At 44.3% G+C, this 23572-nt stretch overlaps 1 protein-coding gene across 1 annotated transcript in view; it reads left to right on the top strand.

Annotated features, from left to right (window-relative positions):
* The window catches only part of atp2a3 (ATPase sarcoplasmic/endoplasmic reticulum Ca2+ transporting 3), a 40993-nt gene extending 18688 nt beyond the window's left edge, over nucleotides 1-22305 (top strand). The window contains exons 6-21 of the mRNA XM_085363283.1: nucleotides 3717-3797; nucleotides 3958-4043; nucleotides 4312-4776; nucleotides 9693-9781; nucleotides 10656-10758; nucleotides 11783-11914; nucleotides 16382-16498; nucleotides 16599-16817; nucleotides 17099-17434; nucleotides 18150-18370; nucleotides 18464-18666; nucleotides 20321-20406; nucleotides 20725-20858; nucleotides 21335-21452; nucleotides 21895-22012; nucleotides 22262-22305. Coding sequence (XP_085219409.1) covers nucleotides 3717-3797; nucleotides 3958-4043; nucleotides 4312-4776; nucleotides 9693-9781; nucleotides 10656-10758; nucleotides 11783-11914; nucleotides 16382-16498; nucleotides 16599-16817; nucleotides 17099-17434; nucleotides 18150-18370; nucleotides 18464-18666; nucleotides 20321-20406; nucleotides 20725-20858; nucleotides 21335-21452; nucleotides 21895-22012; nucleotides 22262-22305 — 2552 coding nt within the window. The remainder of the gene's footprint in view (nucleotides 1-3716; nucleotides 3798-3957; nucleotides 4044-4311; nucleotides 4777-9692; nucleotides 9782-10655; nucleotides 10759-11782; nucleotides 11915-16381; nucleotides 16499-16598; nucleotides 16818-17098; nucleotides 17435-18149; nucleotides 18371-18463; nucleotides 18667-20320; nucleotides 20407-20724; nucleotides 20859-21334; nucleotides 21453-21894; nucleotides 22013-22261) is intronic.
* The last annotated feature ends 1267 nt before the right edge of the window (nucleotides 22306-23572 follow it).

Genomic DNA, 23572 nt, shown 5'->3' on the forward strand with positions numbered 1-23572 from the left:
AGTTGAATTTTCCACAACTTTCCGCTTCCCCTTTGCTTTCCATGCTCTCAGTCTCACCACCTGGAGGCTGCCTGATGTTTGTCAGCTCCTCACTTACACACAATATTCCCCTGCTGTAAACTCGCCCATGTGTGGGCAGCCTCTGATTAAAAATAGCCGCATTGTCGCTCTGGCTCCCAAACATCTGTGAATGCCAGAGCTGAACTGCAAACGCAGGATGGAGGAGACCGCTTTGCCACCGACGTGGCCGTTTTGGGTCGGAGGGGGGTGGTGGTGGTAATCCTGAGCTTTGCGTGACTGGCGATTTATCTCAGGCGGCTCGGAGCAATGTGTGGGAAAGGAGGGAGCTGGCAGCCTTCATTCAGAAGCGCAGAGAGATTATACGTGCTGTGCTGGTGGCAGCGAAGCCTCGGATTTCAACGCGAGGTTGTAAAACTGAGGCGAAATCAATCATCCGTTTGCTTAACTGTCACCCACAGCCACACTACAGTTCACATTCTCTTTAAACAAATGTTCTCTTTCTTTTCCATGTCTTATTTACCGGTTGCACTTATTTAGCGTGCTGTTTTTGTAACTCATAGCAGTTGCTTGGAATTTGGGCTTGTTGCAGCCAGCGTCCTCGCAGCCAGACGCAGGCAAGCCCACACAGGTAGCAAGGACCGCAATGACTCCGCTTAGCTCCCGCCTACCGCCACTACCATCACCGTCACTGTCAACACCAACAGTGTCGCCATGACAACCCCCCCGCTCAGTTCCACTCATCTCCACGGTGCCAAGTTCACAAGAGCTTGAGGTTTTAACGACACCTGTTGATGACAGCGTGAAGCAGGGAGAGATGTGACTCCCATCTGCTGTTTGAATAAAGCCTCTGATATTATTGCTGAGTGTCAGCAGCTCCCATAAAGGAGGGGGGGGCATGCTGCGACTCAGAGGAGCTTGCTTTGTTGTTGTTGTTTGTTTTAATCTTCCGTGTTATCTGTACTATTTTTAGGCTGACTGTTTAGTAACTGCAAACAAACACGGTGGACAAAAACGTTTTTCTTTAATTGTCGGTGGGTCAAATAAAATCAAATGTGCTCTGACGAACTCTGATGTTCTGGTGAGTGAAGGCGCCTACAGTGAGGGCGGCGCCTGTGAGTGTTTCATTACAGATGTGCCCCAAAGCACGTCAGCTGATTGGATAAGCAGACGGACGCGTACATAAAGTGTCTGATCTAAACACATAGAAGTTTATAGGGAAAATTCAAATATATGTTTAAGAACCATATAAGGTTTAAAATGTTCACGGGTTACAGTAACTTGTCTCAAGTATCAAATACATTTCCAGAGCACTGGTTAACTGGGTGTAACTAGTGGTTTGTTAAACATACACATTCATACATTCAGTGCTTTGTTTTTTTTTTGACATAATGTTGTTGCTAGGCAGCTGAGGTAGGCAGGGCAGCACGCTCTCTTTAGAAAGGATGCTTGTTGGGGATCGCTCCAAAGGAAGCATGTCGGGATATTTCATCCCGTTCTCCAGTGAGTTTTCTCAGGCTTTCCTGGACTTTGTATCAGCCAGCGGTTATTCCATGCTAGCTTAATGCGAGGGGCTGAAGTAAACTGTATGAAGGTATTGGAAAAAGACGCTGTAGACCACAAGTGCCTTTGAGGAGAGAAAAGAGCATAAATGTATTTACTCAGGTTTCCACTGCCGGTGCCCGCCTGCCCTCTTGCTCCCTGCTGCCAGTGCCAGCTACGGTTACAGCACATTTGTGATTTGCGCCTCCACTGGAACTTTCCTCTTTCTTTGACTTAACTGCCGCGGTCAGGTTGTCAGGAACTCCAGGATTTACAGACAACCCGAAGAAAAGGAAACCTGCAACCAGCCATTCCCAGTAACAAGTCACGGTTATCCTGCATGTCACCAGGATGTTATGCAAGAACACCGCCTCAGAGCTGCATGTGTTGGATTCAGATTTATTAAGACGGCTAACGATAAAAGCCAGACAAATATCAGATTTTTATAATGTATAAAAGCCGTATTAGGATTTACATTTCTAGCACATGGAAAGTGTCTGTGGGAGGCTGTGGCAGTGAGGGGAGCAGGAGTCTGTGGGTGGGCGTTTGAAAAGTCTCTCTTTTCCTGCCCTCGGCCACCTGTAGCCCCCAGCCATCTCCCACACAAACACAACCACACACACGCTCTCCCACTCGCGTTCTCTCTGAGCCGTGTCGGAGGTGGAGAAAGGTACCTCCGTCCCATCGAGATGAAGGCCATCACCTCAGGTGTCAGAGCGCTGAACAAATGTCATGAAGAGATGATGGAAAAAAGCTCCAGAATTGCGAGACCACTCTCACGTGTAAGCGTGCTCGTACAACAGCAGTGCCGCTGCCTGGCGAGGAAAAGCAGGAGTTTTGGTGCCGTTACGTTGAGAAGTCGTGATAGCTGAGCACTCTGAGCTGGCATTAATGAGTCACTTATTACACAAAGTAATGAGCAGCTCCTTCTCTTCTTCTCTCCTGCTGGAAGGAAACAACTGAAGAATATTACATCTGTCTAGAGTATTTGGAGCAGCTTCCCACTCCTGTGCGCTGACATCATTGTCACTGACTGCATCAGACGATCCATTAATCACAAGTCTGCCCTGTTATTATGAAAATATTTCCGTTAAATGTTCATTGTCAGGCCCTGACACAGAGGAAGTAATAACCATTTTGTTTTGGCTATGAATTATGAGTTTAATATGCAGGCTTAATAAGCAGACTCGAGACCGTTGGCGATGGAATTAATTTGAGCCTTTAACGCAGGGTTCAGGTGTGGTTTGTGTTAGAGGAACAGAGAGGACACAGAAGGAAATAATCAATCATTTTACGCGACTCCATCAAGGTTGTATCGAGCTGTTGTTTACCTGCAGCCCGAGCCTGGACTGAACCCACCGATGCTTCAGGATTTATTGTTTCAGCACGGACGTTAAATAGGGACGTAACTGAGTGCCCATCTGCAAAACACCGAAATGAGCAGAACTTGTTACCTGTTGTCTCTTTAACTGGTAAATGAATGGCTTCTCATGTGGTGCTTCTGCACTCTGAGCACTCAGTGCTTTATGCAACGTGCTCATTCAGCACTTTTTTTCTACATAAGTGCTTCCTGTCTAACATTCGAACACTTCCCAGCTCCTCGGGAGCATCTTGGCCATCTTTCCACTAAGATGCTAATATTTGTCCTGCAGACCGGATCCAACCACCAACCTTCTGATTAGCAGATGACGCGCTCTACCTCCTGAGCTGCAGCTGCCCCTACACCCTTTACTGACGTGTGTGTATTTGTACAGTACTAATACTGCATCGATTATAGTCGTCTGAGGATTAAGGCTCTTTTGTGATGGGAGCAGAATGTGAATCATTTTCAGGAGAACACGAGCAGATCAAGGTTTTCAAATAGTTAGAGAAATGATCATTGAGCTGTCTACAGGTGCTCTTTCACACGCTGTCATACAGGCGCGTTTTTAACCCCTAACTGCTTTCTATAAACCGGTCACACACATTAACAGTGGATCGGTCGTCGCCTGATTAGCAGGTGACCCGCTCTGAGCTGCAGCCACCCCTAACTCCAGTTACCTGTAACTCCTGATGGAGTGATGTAAAGGTGCTAACACAGGAAGTCTAAATGTAGCCCAACAGAGCTGCTTGCTTTTGTACATTTGATTTTAAATCTCTTAATATTTTTCTTTTAGTTGGTGACAAGGTGCCTGCTGACATCAGAGTGACCTCGATAAAGTCCACCACCCTGCGCGTGGACCAGTCCATTCTCACAGGTATTTATTACATCTCACCAGAAGCTCCTCTCCATGGCTTCCCAGTAACTGGTTGCAACCAAGATTTCCGTTGATGTTTTTCTCCTCACTGTGTTTGCTTTGAAGCACGGTCTGATAATCACCTGCTACACCTCCAACCGTCTCGATTTGTTTTCTGTAGGAGAGTCTGTGTCTGTCATCAAACACACCGACCCTGTTCCTGACCCTCGAGCCGTCAACCAGGACAAAAAGAACATGTTGTTTTCTGTAAGAACCCCCGACTCGTGCTTATCTTCAGCTTTCAAATCAAAAACTCATGTCGTCACAGACAAAGCTACATTAGTCCTTACATTTGGTCACGTAGTCAAAAGCAGTAATGGCAGCTATCACATTCTTTCACTTGTCTCGTGGCCAAACTCGTAGTAATCGGCCATGTTGCTGTTTGTGAGCTGGTGACGGAGTTTGTCTGTTTTCTCCCAGATGACGGCGGATTTGTGCTGACTTCCCTGTGCGTATGTCTCTGTCCTTCTCTCAGGGCACAAACATTGCTGCCGGTCGTGCCATAGGTGTCGTCGTTGCTACGGGTGTCTCGACAGAGATCGGGAAGATCCGTAATCAGATGGCGTCGACGGAGCAAGAGAAGACACCGCTGCAGCAGAAGCTGGACGAGTTTGGCCAGCAGCTCTCAAAGGTCATCTCCCTGATCTGCGTGGCTGTGTGGGTCATCAACATCGGCCACTTCGGAGACCCGGTCCACGGGGGCTCCTGGGTTCGAGGGGCCATCTATTACTTTAAAATTGCCGTGGCCCTGGCAGTGGCCGCCATCCCCGAGGGCCTGCCGGCCGTCATCACCACCTGCCTGGCCCTCGGCACGCGTCGCATGGCCAAGAAGAACGCCATCGTCCGGAGCCTGCCGTCTGTGGAGACCCTGGGCTGTACCTCCGTTATCTGCTCTGACAAGACGGGCACCCTCACCACCAACCAGATGTCTGTGTGCAGAGTAAGTGACAAACAGTCCTCCTGTGCTTCAGGCTTCCCAGGTTTACGCCGAGCATGCTGTCGAATACTGCGGAAGGAAATGAAAATCTTCTGTGACGATATTGCTTCTGACTGAGATTTCTTCAACTCAGCCAAAGTAGAGTAATTAATTCCACCTTCTATCATAGTGCCCGGCACTTCTGGGTCTTCCCTCTCAAAAAAAATGTTTTCCAGGTGAATACTTTGGGATTGTTGCTGCCAGTCTGTGCAATCCTGATCTTTTTGTCTCTCTTTCCCCCCTCTGAGGTTTTCTTTTCATGCACGTGGAGCTTAAAGAATGCTGAGAAATCCCTGTGGTGCCGTAATGTTTGCCTCCGTTTGGCAGATTCGAGATAGCAGCTGGCAGGAGCAGCACAGGCTGGCATGACCTAGCAGCACCAGCGCGGGCTGTTAGCGGTTAGCAGTGACGGGTTCCAGAACGTCACCTGAACAAACACAAGGCCCTGAACCTTTCTCTAGCTTTCAGTATACGTGATAAACACTGAAAGATTTTATCCACTGTTCACAATTCACAAGTGCTCGTATGGTGCACAGCCTCACCCTTCCCTTTGTCTGTTAGCGTGTGTGTGTGTGTGTCGCTTGCTAACAGACTTTGCTGTAAGCGCAGAGTAAATACCAGCACTGCTGTTTGACTTGGCTCCTGGTTCGAGCTCTGCACACATGCACACCCTAATCTCAGTTAACACCTCTTGTCCTCACGATCTCCCATCTCACCACAATGATGACCTCGTTAGTCGAGCAGGGCAGCATCAAAACCCTGTTTAGACGAGATATTGTTGGCCGCTTATTGGTTTCCCAAAGAGGAATTGATTGTATTGATCAAAAATTATGCTCTAATTAACCAGTTCCTTTTATATATCTTGGGGAAAAAAGCTTAATGGTGTCCTAAGAATAATGCAACAGGCAAATAAGAGCAAAAATTAAGGGAACCCACAGATACTGGTGGATAGTCAGGTTGGACCCACGGAGGTCCACGTCGGGACAAGAAGAGCTTGGCTCTTTATGTTAGATGGAGATGCTATCGATCAACAAGATGAAATGCTGCTCTATAAATATCCCAACAGGATGACTTCCTATAGGCAGGAAATGAAAAAGCAACAGTAGCTGCTGTATAATCGGCGTCTCTGTGAATTCCTTTCGACCTCAAAATGGCTTCAGAGCCGACTCTCTGTTCTTGTCGTACGAACGCTCGCCCCTCCTTTCTCCACGAGTCGACGTGGAGCGTCTGAGTGATTAATGCGTAGCTGCAGGGAGTTCCCTCTGGCAGCAGGGACATGGAGGAGTGATCTCACCACAACCCTGAAATGCTCTCAGGCAGGCAGACGTTGGTAAATATTGACCTTCTGCTTCCACCTATACTCCCCGGCTTGCTGCTCTCAGTTCTCTGCCGTGAGATAAGGAGCATACACGTTTGCGTTGTTGCAAAGATGAATCAAGCTTCCGCTTTGCAGGGTTTTTTTTTTTTTTCTTGCACCACTTGTTTCCTGGTGATAGGTCCGCTTCATATTTAGCTTCACTTTCCCCCTTCGTGGTGCTTGTATGCTGAACCAAGACTGCCTCCGTCTGTTTTTTAATGCTTTCTGTGCGTCACCATTTATACTCTGTTTGCTCAGGCGTATCCATCTGTGCTTATTCCTGTACTGGTCTGCAGCCAGTGGCCCTGATAATGCCATGTGTCTCCCTGGCCTCGGGGGTATCCCCATATCAGCAGGATTTCCAGGGATTCCCCTCTGCATCCTGACGTTATACCTCTGTTTTCCCTCCTCTCTCACACTCTGACCGGCACGCACTAAAAAGCCTTTCACAAATGCACATCAACAGCTGCTCACCATTCATCCCCATGCAAGCTCAGAGGAAATGAGTATGGAAAAAAACGTTTGATAGTGGTGGATCTCACTGTGCCGTGTTTCCTTGGAGACCACAGCGGATCAGATCGTGAGTGAAAACTGACCACGGATGAAAGAGCAACCTCATCTTATTCCTTCGCCTCTGCTTTGTGAAAGTTATTGTGTCGCTCTGTGCTCATTGTTGATTTATTACAGAAGAAAGGAACAAAGTCTGACGGCTGACCTTTGTGAAATAAAGAAGTGAACAGAAGGTCGGCGCTGTTTAAAGGGCATTACCTCCCAAAATGAAATGGAAAATCTTGGAATAACAAGTCCCACTTTTTAAACAACAGTGTTGTATAAACCCGGCTAAAGGTTTTAGCCACTGTAACAGGACAGCTCTGTTATTTGTAATACAACTGTTGGCTTAGGTTACAGAGTGGCCAGATGAATAGGTCCTTCACAGTCACTGCAAAAATGCAGCAGGGCAAAGCAAAAAGGTTCCCTTTACAAACTGTAGTTGGAAGTTTGCAGCCTGCTGTCTGCAGCTTTTAAACCCAGCAACCCTCGTCCTGGTTCCCTCTGATGAGCTTTGTTGCATTTGTGATTGAAACTGTCATAAAAAGGGTTAGGCATTCATTTTTAATGGTTAGGGTGAGGGGCTAGGGAAACCAATATGTCAATGAAGGTCCTCACTAAGATAGCTGAACGGGCGTGTGTGTGTGTTGCTAAAACATCACCGCTTTCTTAAACATCACTGCTAAATGAAGAAAATTTCAAGAGTGTCGACTGGATACAAGGAAAATAAATTAAAAAATATATAAAAATGACAGTTTTGCTCACTGGTTCGAGCTGATCTGACTGAGAAACCGACGCTGCATGCTCCATCACATGATAAAGGTAACGGCCACCCTGCACACAGTCACAGTCACTGAGTGGAGACAAAAAGGAAGCTTTTAATGCTGATATCTGAATCCAAAGTGACAAAGTCCAAAAGTAAACATGAGTCCAGGACAAGTCTTTCCCAGACTGGCTTTTAAAGAGGAGCTGCCCCCTGCTGGCCAGGAGTTTAAAAGAAGGTTAAAGGCAGCTTTGACCAGGGTTACTTTCAGAGCCAAAGAGCTGCATGTAAAGTCTGTGGGCCACTGAGTAAATGTACCACTCTGCTGTCATGGAGAGTTTTTATGTGAATAATAGCTTAAAAACTGCATTTTCTGCAAACAACGGCGGTCTCCTCTCAGGTGAAGTCTGCCGCTGATCAAGAGCTCCTTTGACACTAATCGGTGGGTTTAAGTCAGCGACTCGTACACGCTCGCAGTTACAGGAGAATCGAGAGGCAAGAAAAGGACTTTGTTCAGTCTCAAACTAAGTCGAGCTGGGCATGTTGTCCATGCATGTCTTATCTTTAGAAGTTTTCACAGAATATTGTTAAACGACTTGAGGTCAATGAAAGTCTGTTTGCCTAATGTCTGTCCCATTGAAATGAGCAGCGTGGACACAGTCACTGGAATATGGGCGATGGCGTATCCTGGCCCCTGTTCTCCCTTCTGTTTTTACTGATGCATTAGCATTAGCAGTACATCGTGAACTGCGCCTCCTGGGGGAAGTCTTGTCAACAAAGCAGTCAACAAGTCCTTGAAGTGCTCTGGGAATGCAGCTCTGTCTCCTGCTTTCACTTGACTTCTTTTCCATCAGTTCACTACAGCGTGTTTCGTAACCGGGACCGATGAAGCCAACTGCAACTCCCGTGTTGCTTGCATGTGTAGAGAAACAAAGAAATTGGAGAAAGGAGTGCCCGTACGGTGCAGACGCCGGTATGCAGTAGGGGCTGATGTTTCTGGATCACAGCAACACTTGATAAACAGAACTCCTCGTTTGTGTTTTAGCCTTAAAGACTTCCTGTTTACAGCAAGTATTTACTTTTTACTGCTTTAATATGTTCAGTACGTTTCTGCTTTGCCTTGATGGTGGCTAATTTTAGCCTAATGTACTTTGTAAATGCCATTACTAAGTTACTTCACCAGCACACTTCTCTGTTCTGGCTGCTTTCACACTATAGTCTAATATTTACAGTTATATCCCAGTCGTTAGCAGCCAGCTGCTAATCAAGTGCACTGGATTAGTTGATCAGCAGCTGTGCATCTATAAAAGAAGAAGCTCTGGCAGTTTGCCGGCATGAACCATTTAGGTGTGTGTTAACACAATGCAAACTTCCCAGGAGTTGACGTCCCAGCAAATTCCCAGACCCCACAGTTCTCACTGAAAAAAGCCCAAGAGCTACAGACTCTGCAGGCCTCAGCATGTTAAAGGTTACAACAGTGCAGTCAGAAAAGAGCCTGAACAAGTACGGCTTGGTTGGAAGGGTTTGGAAGCCGGCTCGCTGTAGAAGGAACACGACCGTGCGTCTGATCAAACCGCGAGGCTCCTGGAACAACGTCTGCACATATGAGACCAAAGAGTCTGAACAACCAAACGCAGCATATCAGCACAAACGGCTCAGCAACTGTGCGTGAGACAAGAAACAAATCTGCAACAGAAAAGGAAACGAATCAAAGCGCTGCAATGGTCCACGTCAGGTATGTAATCGGTTCCCAGGTTGCCTCCAATGCATTCATCTCAAACTTCAGTATGAGTCAGGGATCACCTGAGCCACAGCCGACCAATTACAGTTCAGCTACATTTCTTGATTGTGATGCAACTGAAAGGGGCAAAAAGCAGGAGTGTGACTGCTTTGTGCTTTCAGTGTTTTTTTTGTTATTCACATTAAGTCACGTGTTCGTTATTATAGTAAGCTGTTTGACTTAGTTCACTCAGTTCTTACAGTAATCGCCAGCCGGTTTCTCTTGGTCCACAGGACCTCGTCAGTGGGTGGATCCAATTAGCTACTGAAAATATGAAATTATTATTATTTTTTTTACTGCTCCAAAATCTCACACAATTTGAGCGGTCATTATCTTTTACAGCAGTGGACAGCTGCGAAACGAGGAGCAGCCACAGTTGTAACTGGCTAAAGGTCCCACCTCTGTTTGCTTTGGTCTTTTTCTCTCTCCAGATGTTCATCCTAGACAAGGTGGAGGACTCCAGCTGCACCCTGCACGAGTTCTCTATAACTGGTTCTACGTATGCCCCTGAGGGACAAATGTGAGTACCACCATTCTGGATTTATTACTTGTTCTGCCTCTGTGCTTTAATAACTCATTACATGGAAAATGTTTGCTGTTAAGCCTTCCAGATTTTTCATTTTTTTTACCAGCAGATTCTACACTGAATGAAAAACAAGTTAAAGCGTCTCTCTCTCCTTTCCCAGCTCCTCCTTTCTTCTTAACCAGATAAAACATAAATGCAATAAATCGATGTGCTCTGAGATTTGATGCACCGTCAGTTTGCAGGAATAGTTTGAGTAGCTTTGCTTCAGTTGGTGCAGCATAAAAACAGCGAGCAGTCCCAGTTGGTTGTGTTACAGCACATGTGGCTTTAATTATATATGCCCCATAAGTCTCAGTTGTACTTTACTCCCAGTAAGCACCTTAATGATCGACTATTGTTAATGCAAACTTGGACAAACTGAATTTTTGACCCTTTTTGACGTTGCCTGTGACACTTTTGAAATCTCAGAGATGTAAACTGTGCAGCAGTGAAGGCAGGTGGCCTCTGAGCACAAGCGTTCAGCAGACAGGGGCAGGGTGTTGCGGTTCATTGTGTATATACATGCTGTTTGTTTTGCCGTTTGCTGACTACATCGCTGTGACTCTGGATGAACCTACGGTTTCATAACAGCAGAGTGTGGGTTACTGTGTGGGAGCTTCGCTAGCAACGGTTGCAGTCTCTACTGGGAAGAGATCCATGGTTGTCATGCAGTGAGCACACACACACTCAGATACACTCCTTACTGCCGTCCGAGCACGGTTTCTCCATCAGCTGTGGAACGTGAACCCCATTCATGGGTATTCGTGAGATTGCCGTGTGTGCAGTGAAGCGAAGTGTGACGTTTTATGTGTGTGTGTTGTTCTTTCAGACTCAAAGACAACAAGCCTGTCCAGTGTGGAGACTATGATGGACTTGTGGAGTTGGCCACCGTGTGCTCGATGTGCAATGATTCTTCACTGGACTATAACGAGGTCATTAGCACACACTTTGAACACTTTTAAGCTCCAAACAGATCCATCAGTCTAACTTTCTACGTAGAATTACACGAATGATATTTTCCATAATTATTAGCCCTTAATCACACTCACTGCTTTTTTTTCTTTTTGTCCAACTGAGCTAATTTTACTCTGGTATGATCTCTTTTCTCTGGTTTGAATTGCTTTTCTCACCTATTTGTCATCACCATGGTATCATGGTAACCATGCTGAGGATAGAGGCCAGGCATGCAGCACTTCTAAACTCCATCGTATCTGCGTCTGTTCTCATAAATGGCTGTTTCTCTGCTAATTTTGTACACTTTGGATAAAGAGTCTGATTGAGCCAAACCAGGAGAGAGACAGGAGAGTTGCAGAGGAGCCGATGCTGGAGGGGAGTGAGGTGTTTAATTCCCGTCTACGGCCAGTCGCACAAGCAAATGATGTGCGATGTGCCGTTACTGCTTCATCTCGACTGCCGGCTTACTGCTGGCGAGGACAAGCCACTTTGCATGCATGACTCAAACGCAATGGTGGAGGTCGTGGCGAATGACTTGCAGATATCCTTTCAGCATGTTTGTCCAGTCAGTCTTGAGCTATTTTGACTCCATGGAAACGAACATGAAGCCAAACAAGTGTCTGCTTCTAAAATAGTTACAAATATTAAACATTTAATGCTTGTAATAAACACAAGTGTACCAAATGTTGAACACTCCAACTTTTTCAGTTTCATTCAGTGCTCTTTTATTCATATCCTAACAACAGCAGTCACCATAAGGTAAAGGCCCTACAATAATACAGAAAACCCAACAATCATATGACCCCCTATGAGCAAGTACTTGGTGACAGTGGGAAGGAAAAACTCCCTTTTAACAGGAAGGAACCTCCAGCAGAACCAGGCTCAGGGAGGGGCGGGGCCAACTCCCGTGACCAGTCAGGGGTTAGGAGAGGGAGACGGGACAAAAACCAGTCCAAGGAAGAGCTGATCAATGTGTTTTGATGAATTTCTTCTCTCTCGCAGGCCAAAGGGGTTTATGAGAAGGTGGGCGAGGCCACAGAAACAGCTCTCACCACCTTGGTCGAGAAGATGAATGTCTTCAAGACGGATCTGTCTGGACTCACCAAGGTGGAGCGTGCCGGTGCCTGCAACTCAGTAAGTTGCCACTGCTGCATGATCCTAGTGTGCATTTAAAGTACTGCTGCATACATGAAGCTAACACGGTGGTTTAATAGTCAGCTGTGTGAAGTCTTGCTGACTTGAGATGAAACAAGTAAAAAGAGGTGAGCTAACCAGACCTCAGCAGGTTTCTCTTCATTTCTGCTTAAAGCTGTTTAAGCTTGACTTCCTACTCAAACTGTAGACCTGATATCAAACTCACAAGCAGTGCGGCTCCTTCCTGCCTCTGTGCAGCTGTTGGCGTGCTCTTATGAACATGTCTGACACGATACAAACTTCATAGGCTTCTTACGGCTCAGTCCATATGCAGTAGGTGATCCAATTAGATTCTGGAGCAGACGTTTGCATGAATTTCCATATTGATGAGGGGACGTGGGTTTGCCAAAAACCTCACACTTTAAGTTAGTCAGTTTTAGGCTGACTCCAGATGTGCAGCATCCAACACTCGGAAAATGTAAAATCTGATTAGTTTTTAGGGACCGTCCTGTTTTATAGTAATAAAGAAGAACAAATATTACCCTTCAAGTAGTATTGACACCACTTTACTTTTTTCAAGGCAGTCAACCCAATTTTTTTCAATTAATTATGTATTCATGTAGAGCTGGGCGATAGAACGATAACGATATGTATCGCGATATAACTTTTACTCGATAGAGACATTAAGCTATCGCGATAGACCTCGCCGCTCTTGTCCTCAAAAAAAAAAAAAAAAAAAAAAAAAAAAGGTCAGCCAATCCAAATTAAGTAGCGCAGAGCCGAACCAATCACAGCCGCAGCGTCACGTCGCGTGACTTGTTACGTACAGCACAAGTGCCAAGCCGCACGTGTGTTTGTTTGGGAAGCAGCCAGCGCGTAATGGAGGAAATGAGTGTGCCGACTAGAAAAATCAACCGAGCGTGACCGAAGAGAAAACAGATGATGGTTCCAATGCCGGAGAGATTGTCGAACGGAAGAGCCATAGAAGCTCCGTAGTGTGAAGGTATTTCGGCTATTTCAAGTCTGACTAAAAACAGAGTAGCGTGCACTGTAAATTGTGCCGAAAGCAAGTCTGGAAATACAATAAACTGGTGCATGCGTCACACTGTGCGCCACGTTATTGTTTCGGTGAAATGAATTTCTACAATACTGTTAATTCTACTCTCTGCAGTGTTTAAATGCTTACATATACACACAGTTACTGTCCCTCCACACATACGACTCGGTTCTGCTTCTATGCCCCAGCTTTGTTTACTTTTTCCCACCGAGGCTTCTAGACTTCTGATTGGCCAACATTTCGGCACGGTTAGGAATCTAGCTCCACCTGCTGCTTTGGCATGTTCATAGCAGCGTTTTCCTTCATTTCTGCCTTTATGTGTGGACGGGATTATTTTTTAAAACGGAAAATCTCCGTTTTCAAAAACACCCGTGTACGTGTGGACGTAGCCTCGGTCTCTGACTGGAAGCGCTGATTCGTCATTCGGCTTTTGTCAGACTAAAGTAACTGTTAAAACTGTTTGAAAAGCTCAGCTATACAACAAGGAGAGATTGAGAATTTCCTTTTAGTTCTCAGTTTATTTGATATTGACAAAAGTTAGTCAGTTTTGTCTGTTCTTCTGTAAAACAAACTAAGATTTATTTTTAGAATTAATATTTTGTTTCTAAGTGGAATTGACAGTTTAGTCTGTTTCGTTTGTTCTATTTTGAAACTTAAACGCTTTAGCGGCTGCCTTTTGTGTAGTTTGCAATATTTGCCTTTATTTATCTGAAAAAGTCTCATGTTCCTTAAGTACATCTACCCTGTTGAACTTATTATGGGAAATAAATATTTAAATAAAAACAAGCTGCTGATTATTTCACATTTTATCTTATTGTATATTTTTATTCTATTTTATTCTACTGTATATAGTATATTATTTTATTCTATTCTGTACAGCTGTGTACTGTATTTATTCTTATTGTATTCTAATTTTTGCGTCATAACTTTTGCACTGTCCACTTCCTGCTGTGACAAAACAAATTTCCCACGTGTGGGACTAATAAAGGTTATCTTATCTTATCTTATCTTATTTTACTTGTGAGCAACGGCACATTTAAATCTTACAAATATAGTTATTTGGCTTATATCGTGATAGATATCGTTATCGCCTGAAATGAAAAAAACATATCGTGATATGAAAAAATCTCATATCGCCCAGCTCTATATTCATGTATTGGAGTGCCCAGTGTGAGTCAGACAGGTGAGCAAATCAGTGGACTGGTCTTTAACCTCTAAGACCCGAACTCTTCACAGCATTTTTAATTTATCTTTGATATTTGGGCTGATTTGACCTGATGAATCTAAAAACAAACAATTACAGGAATTTTTTTTTTTTTTTGCCCAATTTTTGTTTCTAAGAAAAATGAGAGCCACAAATGAGGGTATTTGTTTAAAATTTCAGTAGAACAGTAGCAGTATAACGTCCTCGTAAGTGGATACCAGGCCCTTGTAGAGCAAAATTGAGTATTTGGGTCTAAATGACCAAGAATGTGATGTCCACATATGTGGACGCAGGTCCTAGGAGGTTAAATGTCCAGTCAAAGATTTGTACAGACTTGTGTAATCACACTGCTGCACTGCCTATGAGGAGCCTGCTTATAAACCTGTGCCACGTCATATATATGATGAACGATGCAGGTTATGGTTAAGTGTCCCACACAAGGACGACCCATTTATTAAAAAGAAAAAAAAAGCAGATAGTTGATGATCAACAAATGTTTGACTTCAGGGTGTGAGTGTTTGCTTGTGAGTCTAAAAACAGCTTTGCACAAAGCTAGTCTAAACGTAACAACAGCAAACAGCAGAGCTCATTACAGGGTTTTATCTTCCTTTTACCTGTAACTCTGAAACGAGCTGCTGCGCTGTCTTGGTTAGTAGATGGATAAATGTGAACCATTACTTTACAATAGCAGGAATCTGCAGAAACTTTTAGATGAGACGATCTGAACTTTTTCACATATAGAACCAGAGAGCCGAGAAAGAGGCCGAGAAAGAGGCCAGTGTGCCGAACTTGCTGCTTGGCACACTCACGGATTTCAACATCGGTCAGCTGTTAGAAGCTCTGTGTGTGTCTGCGTGTGTGTGTGCCTGTCTCTGCGTGTGTGTGTGCCTGTCTCTGCGTGTGTGTGTGCCTGTCTCTGCGTGTGTGTGTGCCTGTCTCTGCGTGTGTGTGTGCCTGTCTCTGCGTGTGTGTGCCTGTCTCTGCGTGTGTGTGCCTGTCTCTGCATGTGTGTGTGTGTGTGTCTGTCTGTGTGTGTGTGTGTGTGTCTGCATCTCTGTGTGTGGAGTGAAGCTGTGGAACAGACTAAGTAAAGATATGAAGCAATGTCCAAGCATGGCGCAGTTTAAAAAGCGGTTTAAGGATATGGTTTTTACAGGGTACAGGGAAAAGGTAGAGATTTGATAGGGTGTTCTTGTCTAATATTATCATGTGTGTGCGCATGATAATATATATATATATATATATATATATATATATATATATATATATATATATATATATATATATATATATATATATATATATATATATATATATATATATATATATATATATATATATATATATATATATATATATATATATATATATATATATATATATATATATATATATATATATATATATATATATATATATATATATATATATATATATATATATATATATATATGTATATATATATATATATATGTATATATATATATATATATATATATATGTATATGTATATGTATATGTATATGTATATATATATGTATATGTATATATATATATATATGTATATGTATATGTATATGTATATATATGTATATGTATATTATATGTATATATATGTATATATATGTATAATATATGTATATATATATATATGTATATATATATATGTATGTATGTATATATGTATGTATATATATATATGTATGTGTATGTATATATATGTATGTATGTATATATATATATATATATATATGTATGTATATGTGTATGTATGTATATATATATATGTATGTATGTATGTATATACACACACATATATGTGTAAATAAATAAATAAAATTGTAGGTTGTGTATCCTTCAGGTGTTAATGGGGTTATTGAAAATGTGTATATATTAAAAAAAAAAAATTACACATAACATATAATGTAATTACAAGGAAGTATTTCTGTAGTCTATTGATACTAGATAGTGGAAAAGGGGTGGGATTAAATAAGCTTATGCTTCTTCCTGCTCCTTTTTGAACATGGACGTTATTTGGAGTTGTGGTTGCTCGTTTTCCTTTTGTTTGCTTTGTTCATTTGTCTCTTTTAATTCTATTTTTTTTTTTTTTTTTTTTATACTTTTTCAACATGTTCAAAATAAAGATTCAATCAATCAATCATTTTCTTCTGCCATGTCAGCATTTGCCCTCTTTTTCATCTGTCAGGTTATCAAACAGTTGATGAAGAAGGAGTTCACCCTGGAGTTCTCTCGTGACCGCAAGTCCATGTCTGTCTACTGCACCCCTGTCAAGCCCGGGTCCCAGAGCAAGATGTTCATCAAGGCACGGCTGAATAACACGAACTCAAATAATCACAAATTTCATTTCATTTGAACCATTTTTTTAATGTTCTTCTTTTGCCAATTGCATTGTGTCCCCTCAGGGTGCGCCCGAGAGTGTGATAGAGCGGTGCGAGTACGTACGGGTGGGAAACAGAAAAGTGACGCTGACACCAGCCGTGCGCGACCAGCTCATGTCTAAGATCAGAGAATGGGGGACGGGCAAGGACACCCTGCGCTGCCTGGCGCTGGCTACGCACGATACTCCGCCACGCAAGGAAAACATGGAGCTGGAGAATTCCAGCAAGTTTGCAGAATATGAGGTTCGCCACAAGATTTCTCTATCCAAACATCACAGCTTAGAAGTCCTTTTGTTCCCACATTGAATTGAAATAGGCTTTGTTAAGTTTAATGAGACGACTGGGTACTAGTTTGCTTAGTAGTAGTTAGTACTTTCTACACTTTGGTCTTCGCTCCAATAGTTTCTTTGTTCTTTAGGAAGAATTTGGATCGGATGTTTTTTGGCAGCAGTAACAGTAGAAAGCTGTTCCTGATGTGGTCCTGCGTAACCTAACCACCCTGATGCTGTTTGTTTTCCGTGTAGCTGGGGCTCACATTTGTTGGCTGTGTGGGCATGCTCGACCCACCCAGGAAGGAAGTGATCGGTTCGGTGAAACTGTGCAACGAGGCAGGTATCCGTGTTATCATGATCACAGGGGACAACAAGGGCACGGCCGTGGCCATCTGCAGACGGATTGGCATCTTTGAAGAGGACGAGGACGTGACGAGAAAGGCCTATACAGGCCGCGAGTTTGACGATCTACCGCAGGAGGTGCAGAGAGACGCCGTCAAACGGGCACGGTGCTTTGCCCGCGTGGAGCCGGCTCACAAGTCCAAGATCGTCGGATACCTGCAGTCGTTTGACGAGATTACAGCCATGGTAAGGAAAACTATCCCCGTACAAGTAACACACCTGCGTGTTCCAGCATCTTCTTCTTTTTGTGGCAGTGCACAGCACTGCTGCCTTTCTCCTTCCTGTAGCCATTCGCTGTTTGAATGACTTGTCAAAGATGTATGAGGAGAAGCCAGTGAGGCATGACATGTTCCAGGTCTCTGTGAGGCTGCTCTCTCAGACGCCGCTATCACGAGCTGTCATCTCTGGTCTGCTCGGCTGCTTCCTATCTGACATGCGTCTCAGAAGAGAAGTTGATCCGCGGGAGGGAAACGACAATATCACCATTTGCCCATCAGTCTGAAGCTGCTTTCAGGCCCTGCCTTGACAGATAAATATCGCTTCTGCACAGCTTTAGTTTAATCCCGTCATGGTGTGAAAAGATAATGAGCCTTTGCACAGTGAGTTAGAGTCGTTGCTTGTTAAACTTGAGGCTCCCGAGTGAGTCATCCTTCATGAAAAATGAGTGTGGGCTCGGTATTTGAGAGTGGACTTGTTCTTTTCTGACACACATGTACTGTCACAGTGTTGGACTCTGAGGGCCAAGTTTCAATGCTCAGCTTATATCTCTAAGTAAGGACCATTTAAGGATAAGCAAGTCTTATTGAGAGACGCTTTTTAATAAACAATACTGTTGACATTTCCTTTAGTGCCCCCCTGTTCTTTGACACGTAATAATCCAGGTATTTCCTCCTGGTTGCAGACAGGTGATGGTGTGAACGATGCCCCGGCCTTGAAGAAGGCAGAGATCGGCATCGCCATGGGATCCGGTACAGCTGTGGCAAAGTCAGCGTCTGAGATGGTGCTGTCTGACGACAACTTCTCCACCATCGTAGCTGCTGTGGAGGAGGGCAGAGCCATCTACAACAACATGAAGCAGTTCATCAGATACCTCATCTCCTCAAACGTGGGAGAAGTCGTGTGGTGAGACAAGAGCGCCGTGAGACGCAGCTGCCGGGCGGGGACTGTCTTCGTGTGCGGCTGACGTTTGTGGGTCTCTCCTGTGTCTGTCTGCAGCATCTTCCTGACAGCCATCCTGGGTCTGCCTGAGGCTTTGATTCCAGTCCAGCTGCTGTGGGTTAACCTGGTGACTGATGGCCTGCCTGCCACCGCCCTGGGCTTCAACCCCCCAGATTTGGACATCATGGATAAACCACCCCGCAACCCTAAGGAGCCACTCATCTCTGGCTGGCTCTTCTTTAGATACCTGGCCATTGGAGGTATTATTCACTCAGACGTGAATAAATTATTGTGCAGTTGTCACTGTGTGGGGTGGTGCGGTGGTTAGCACTGTCACCTCACAGCAAGAAGGTCTTGGGTTTGAATCCAGTCAGGGTTCTTTTAGTCTCTCGCTGCATGGGTACCGGGTACTCCAGCTTCCCTCCACGGTCCAAAGACATGCCTGAGTTAACATTAACTGGTGATTCTAAATTGTGACTGGTTGACTGTGTCTGTGTGTTAGCCCTGCTGATTGGCTGACAGGGCTGTCTAAAGAGCTTCTGTGCACCTGCGCCCATTTTTAAAAATCTAATAGCAGAACAACTTGATGCATTTTCTAACACTTTATCGATGGTACCTTAGTTAACGTTGATTTTTCACACTATAAGGCGCACTTAAAATCCTTTAATTTTCTCAAAAATCGTCAGTTCAACTTATGTATGAATTCTGGTTGTGCTCATTGACCTTGAACCGGTTGTATGTCATACACTGCGCTCAAAACTCTGTCACAAATGTTTTAGTCCGACTTTGCTAAGCTACGAAGCCGCACCTCTTGACGGATTGTTGGAACATCACGGCTGTAGTCAGGAGCCTTGCAGAGGAATCTGGGTCCTAAACTCCGTCTTTTTCAGGTCCCAAAGTCAAACGAACACTGCAGCATCACTGAGAGTTAAAAACTGTCTAAATTCTTTCATCTTTAATAAAATCATCAGTGTTGCTGCTTTACCAGGTGTAACAATTAAGTTTAACATCCAGGCATCCATGAAAACAGAATTTATTACACTTAACAGAGTTGGAAGTTAGCAGGAAGTTAGCTCGCTAGCTTCCACCTAAACATGATATAGCATGTTCTGAATGAGAGATTTCTGAAAGAATTCAAACGTACAGCTCTGCTGTCACTTCCAACATAAATGAAGACAGAAAACTAAACAGCAGTGACGTTTGTAGGGTTACTGAAGTTGGGCTAGCTGGTATATAATGATGTGCTACGTGATCGCTAGCGACACAGCTATGTTATCATAAACACAGTGAAGCTGGAGGATGAATGCTAACTTTTTTTCCACTCGATAAAAGTTAACGTGAGGGTTCCTGGTGGTTAGAGACAAATGCAATCGCATGGCAGGATGCTGTAAACGGACCAAACTTCAGTCAGGAGAACAACTGAGATAATCCATCCACAATACCAGGTTAGTCATTAATATACTGCAACAACATGGGAATAGAGCCGCTGCAGAGGATTCAGCATTAATGAATCAATGGTACAGAAGTGGAGGAAGCAAGAAGAATGAGTTGAGGAAAGTTTGACTTATCTGACTGTTTGGTTTCGCTTAATGCGCCTTATGGTAGGAAAAATACAGTAACAAGATTTGAGATGTATTTAGTAAAACGGCGACTGTCAGTAGGCCTAGCATCTTTTTTTTTTTTTTCTAATCAAGCACTCATGTCAGCATGTTTATTTTCCTGAACAGCTTCTCCTTTGTAAGGTTATTACATTTTATTCTTCGCACACTGAATAACTGTAACCTTACACTTTGTCTGTATAATATTAAATTTGTGACTGTGCGTCTATCAATATCTGGTTTTGTCTCACAGGCAAGAAACGGCAGCTCTTGTTTGTGTGTATAAATATAAATGTATGTCTGTGTTGTCTTGCAGGATATGTGGGTCTGGGAACAGTGAGTGCAGCCACATGGTGGTACCTGTTTGATGAGGAGGGCCCACAAGTGTCTTTCTATCAGCTGGTGAGTTGTAAAACAGTTTATCTGACGTAGCTCCTGCCCTAGGAGAACATGAGCTGCATTGTTTCCTGTTATACTGTTTACCCCACCTCTATGCATCCTTTTCATTCGCTGCTATTTGATGCAGTAACGTTTGATGATCCCAGCAGCAGACAGGCATAGAAAGGGAATTAAGATTTCTGTGGATTGATTGCATGCAGAGCTGAAATGAAGCCAGGGTTTGGCAGCTGCCCCCCACCCAATCTGAGCAGAGTCCCATCAAACCAGGTCGCAACACGATGCACGAGCGCACGCTAACTCCGCCTGTCTCTCTCTTCACAGCGACATTTCATGCAGTGCACTGAGGACAACCCCATGTTCAAAGAAATAGACTGCGAGGTGTTTGAATCTCGCTACCCCACAACCATGGCGCTGTCTGTGCTGGTCACCATCGAAATGTTCAACGCGCTCAACAGGTCAGTCGGCTTCAGAGCTGGTGTCAGAGTAAACGAGCCTTAAATGTCACAAACGTCAGAAATTTACTCAAAGAAAGCGACGCTGTCATTCGACGAGACGGAGCTCCCTTTGAGGAAGAACGATCCGTGCCAGAAAGGCCACGGCCGTCGCAAACATCAGCTGTTCACTGTTTGAACGACTGATTTTTGTTTTTATGTCCTCCACCTGAAGAATGTGCTTAAGCGCACATCTTAAGAAGAGAAATTATACTTTATTGAACGGAGCTATGAAGGGTCATTAGCTCTGTTTTGAAAGAAATGTCCAACTCGACGAGGTCTGATCACCACTTCAGATGGAGTCCAAAGATGGTCCAGCCTAACGCCGGCACATCTGTTCATTTTCATGCAGCTTGCTGGAATATTTTCATCAGTTGTTGTTTTGCAACCTGATCCTGAAATGTTAGCATGTTTTCATCTATTCAAACTTCTCCTTACAGTTTGTCTGAGAACCAGTCCCTGCTCAGGATGCCTCCCTGGGTCAATATTTGGTTGCTGGGAGCAATCATCCTCTCCCTCTCCCTCCACTTCTTAATCCTCTACGTCGAGCCTCTGCCAGTGAGTACACAGGACACGCAGCTCTTTGAGCGTTTAAAAAAACCCAAACACTGCATGCTAATAATCCTCAGCACTGTATCGTGGCCCAGATTCACGAGCCGTGTTTTATGAGTCCGATTCTTTTGCCAGTGATGACACAACTTGTCTGTCGTCTGCAAAAAAAGTAGGATGGCCCTGTAGGTGTAATGTAATGCAACAGCCAAATGAAACTATAAGTAGCTAAGTTCATAGCTAGCGTCGTGCAAAAAGCAGATACAGAAATGCTGTGAGTCAGACAGAAGGCGTTACAAAATAAAGGTTTCCATGGCTCCACTGGATTATGTTTTCTTGCAGGCTGATGTCTTTGCATTTTTCAAAATAGTTACAAAATATTAAGCTTGCATGTTAGAAAAGGCTTCTGCTGCAGCTTTGTCATCATCGTCTGATTTCTCTTGTCCTTCAGCTCATCTTCCAGGTGACCCCTCTGCATTGGTCCCAGTGGACTGTGGTCCTGAAGATTTCCTTCCCAGTCATCCTACTGGATGAGGCTTTGAAATATTTATCCAGGAACCATCTGGAAGGTATGTTAAGTCCTACCTGTTTTTAATTTAATAAGCAATTTTTTTCAAATCAATAAACGAATCTAATGATGCTTGTTCTGCTCTTTTTTCCTTCTCTTCTGCATTTCTAAATCAGCCTAAACTCTTTTAATCTCACCTTCTGTAAAAAGGTACCTGACTTTCTTTGTGCTGCTTTCTTCCGTCTCCATTCGAACCTGCCTGCTGTCCGATGGTTACGTGTTCTAAGCCTGTGGGTTTTTGTTTTGGCAGGTGATGAGGAGAAGAAGTATCGGAGGAGATGGCAGCTGAACTAAGACCTCTCCCTCAACACACTCACACAGTTAGACACACAGCTACCCTCTTCCCATTTTTGAGCTAGGAAACGTTTCTCTCCCCTGCCCTCGTTCCCCACTTCTGCATGTCCAACAAACCACCACTAGAAATGAGGGGTGGCTTGCATGAGAATGAGTGTGAGAAAGTGAGAGCGCTTGTGCTCCTGCAAGCATGGCTTTGTGTGTGTGTGTGTGTGTGTGTGTGTGTGTGTGTGTGTGTGTGTGTGTGTGTGAGAGGACACAGACGGATGCAGACCTGTCTTTATAGTTGCAAGAGCAAGAAACAACTGCAGAAAAGAAAAATACAACTGGGCTCTGCTTTTTAAAGGTTTCTGCTCATCTTTTTGTTGTCTGTACAGTACAAACATAGTGGTGGACTTCTGGGGGGAGAGGGGAGGATGGGGGAACAGACATTGATAATACTGGGTGGGGTGGGGGTGGGAGTTGGGGTTTTAAAATCAACACAGAGACTGAAAGAGAGACTGAGAGGAGAAGAACCAGATGGACACACTGACAAAAAAGCAAAAGCATCAAGGAAAGGACGAGGAAGGTGAGAACAGCCTGGAGGCGCTGTGAGGAGAGAGCCACGGTACCCACGCGTGTCCACAGAAGCATCATTATCAGGAGGCGCTGCCCAGGCTTCTGCCATCACACTACTGGCAGTGAATTCCAGCCAGCTCTGGCCTTATCAGCACAACACAACTGTTTCTCTGGCCAGTTTGTCACAGCGCTGCTCCTTCATCACTCTTCTGTCGTTTATGCTCAGTTCCTCTCCTTCGGCCTGTCTCTGCTCTCTCTTTGTCTCTTTCTCGCTCTCTGTGTGAGGAGGCAGCTGTGGGCCCGGGGTCGTGACTGTCGGGCTCTTTGGTGGGGTTGGGGTCGCTCCGCCTAAAGGTGTGAATAGCTTTACGCTGCTTGGCTGCTTCCTTTGGCTCTAAATTCGAGGGGCTGAGGTCGGCTCACACACTGGGCAAAGAAACGAAATTTTAAAAAGTCAAACAGCAACCAAACCAGCAAATCGGTAGAGTAGTTGTGATCCAGCTCACTCAGCTGGCCCTCTTTAGCTTCACTATAATGTCCTTCTGCTTCTTTGCTGCCACTGGAAAATCTCTGCGAGTCATTTCATGTAAAGGTTAAAGGTGGACGGGAAACTGATGCTTCAGGATTCCTGCGTCATGCCTTTAATCCGCTGTGTCACACCCTGAACCAGCGCTGAGGTGTGTGTGCGTTATAGCCTTACTTGAATAAA

Source organism: Diplotaxodon limnothrissa, linkage group LG10 (genome assembly GCF_057381915.1).
Source record: "Diplotaxodon limnothrissa isolate DT_005_m linkage group LG10, D_limnothrissa_male_GT1.1, whole genome shotgun sequence".
Classification (NCBI taxonomy): domain Eukaryota; kingdom Metazoa; phylum Chordata; class Actinopteri; order Cichliformes; family Cichlidae; genus Diplotaxodon; species Diplotaxodon limnothrissa.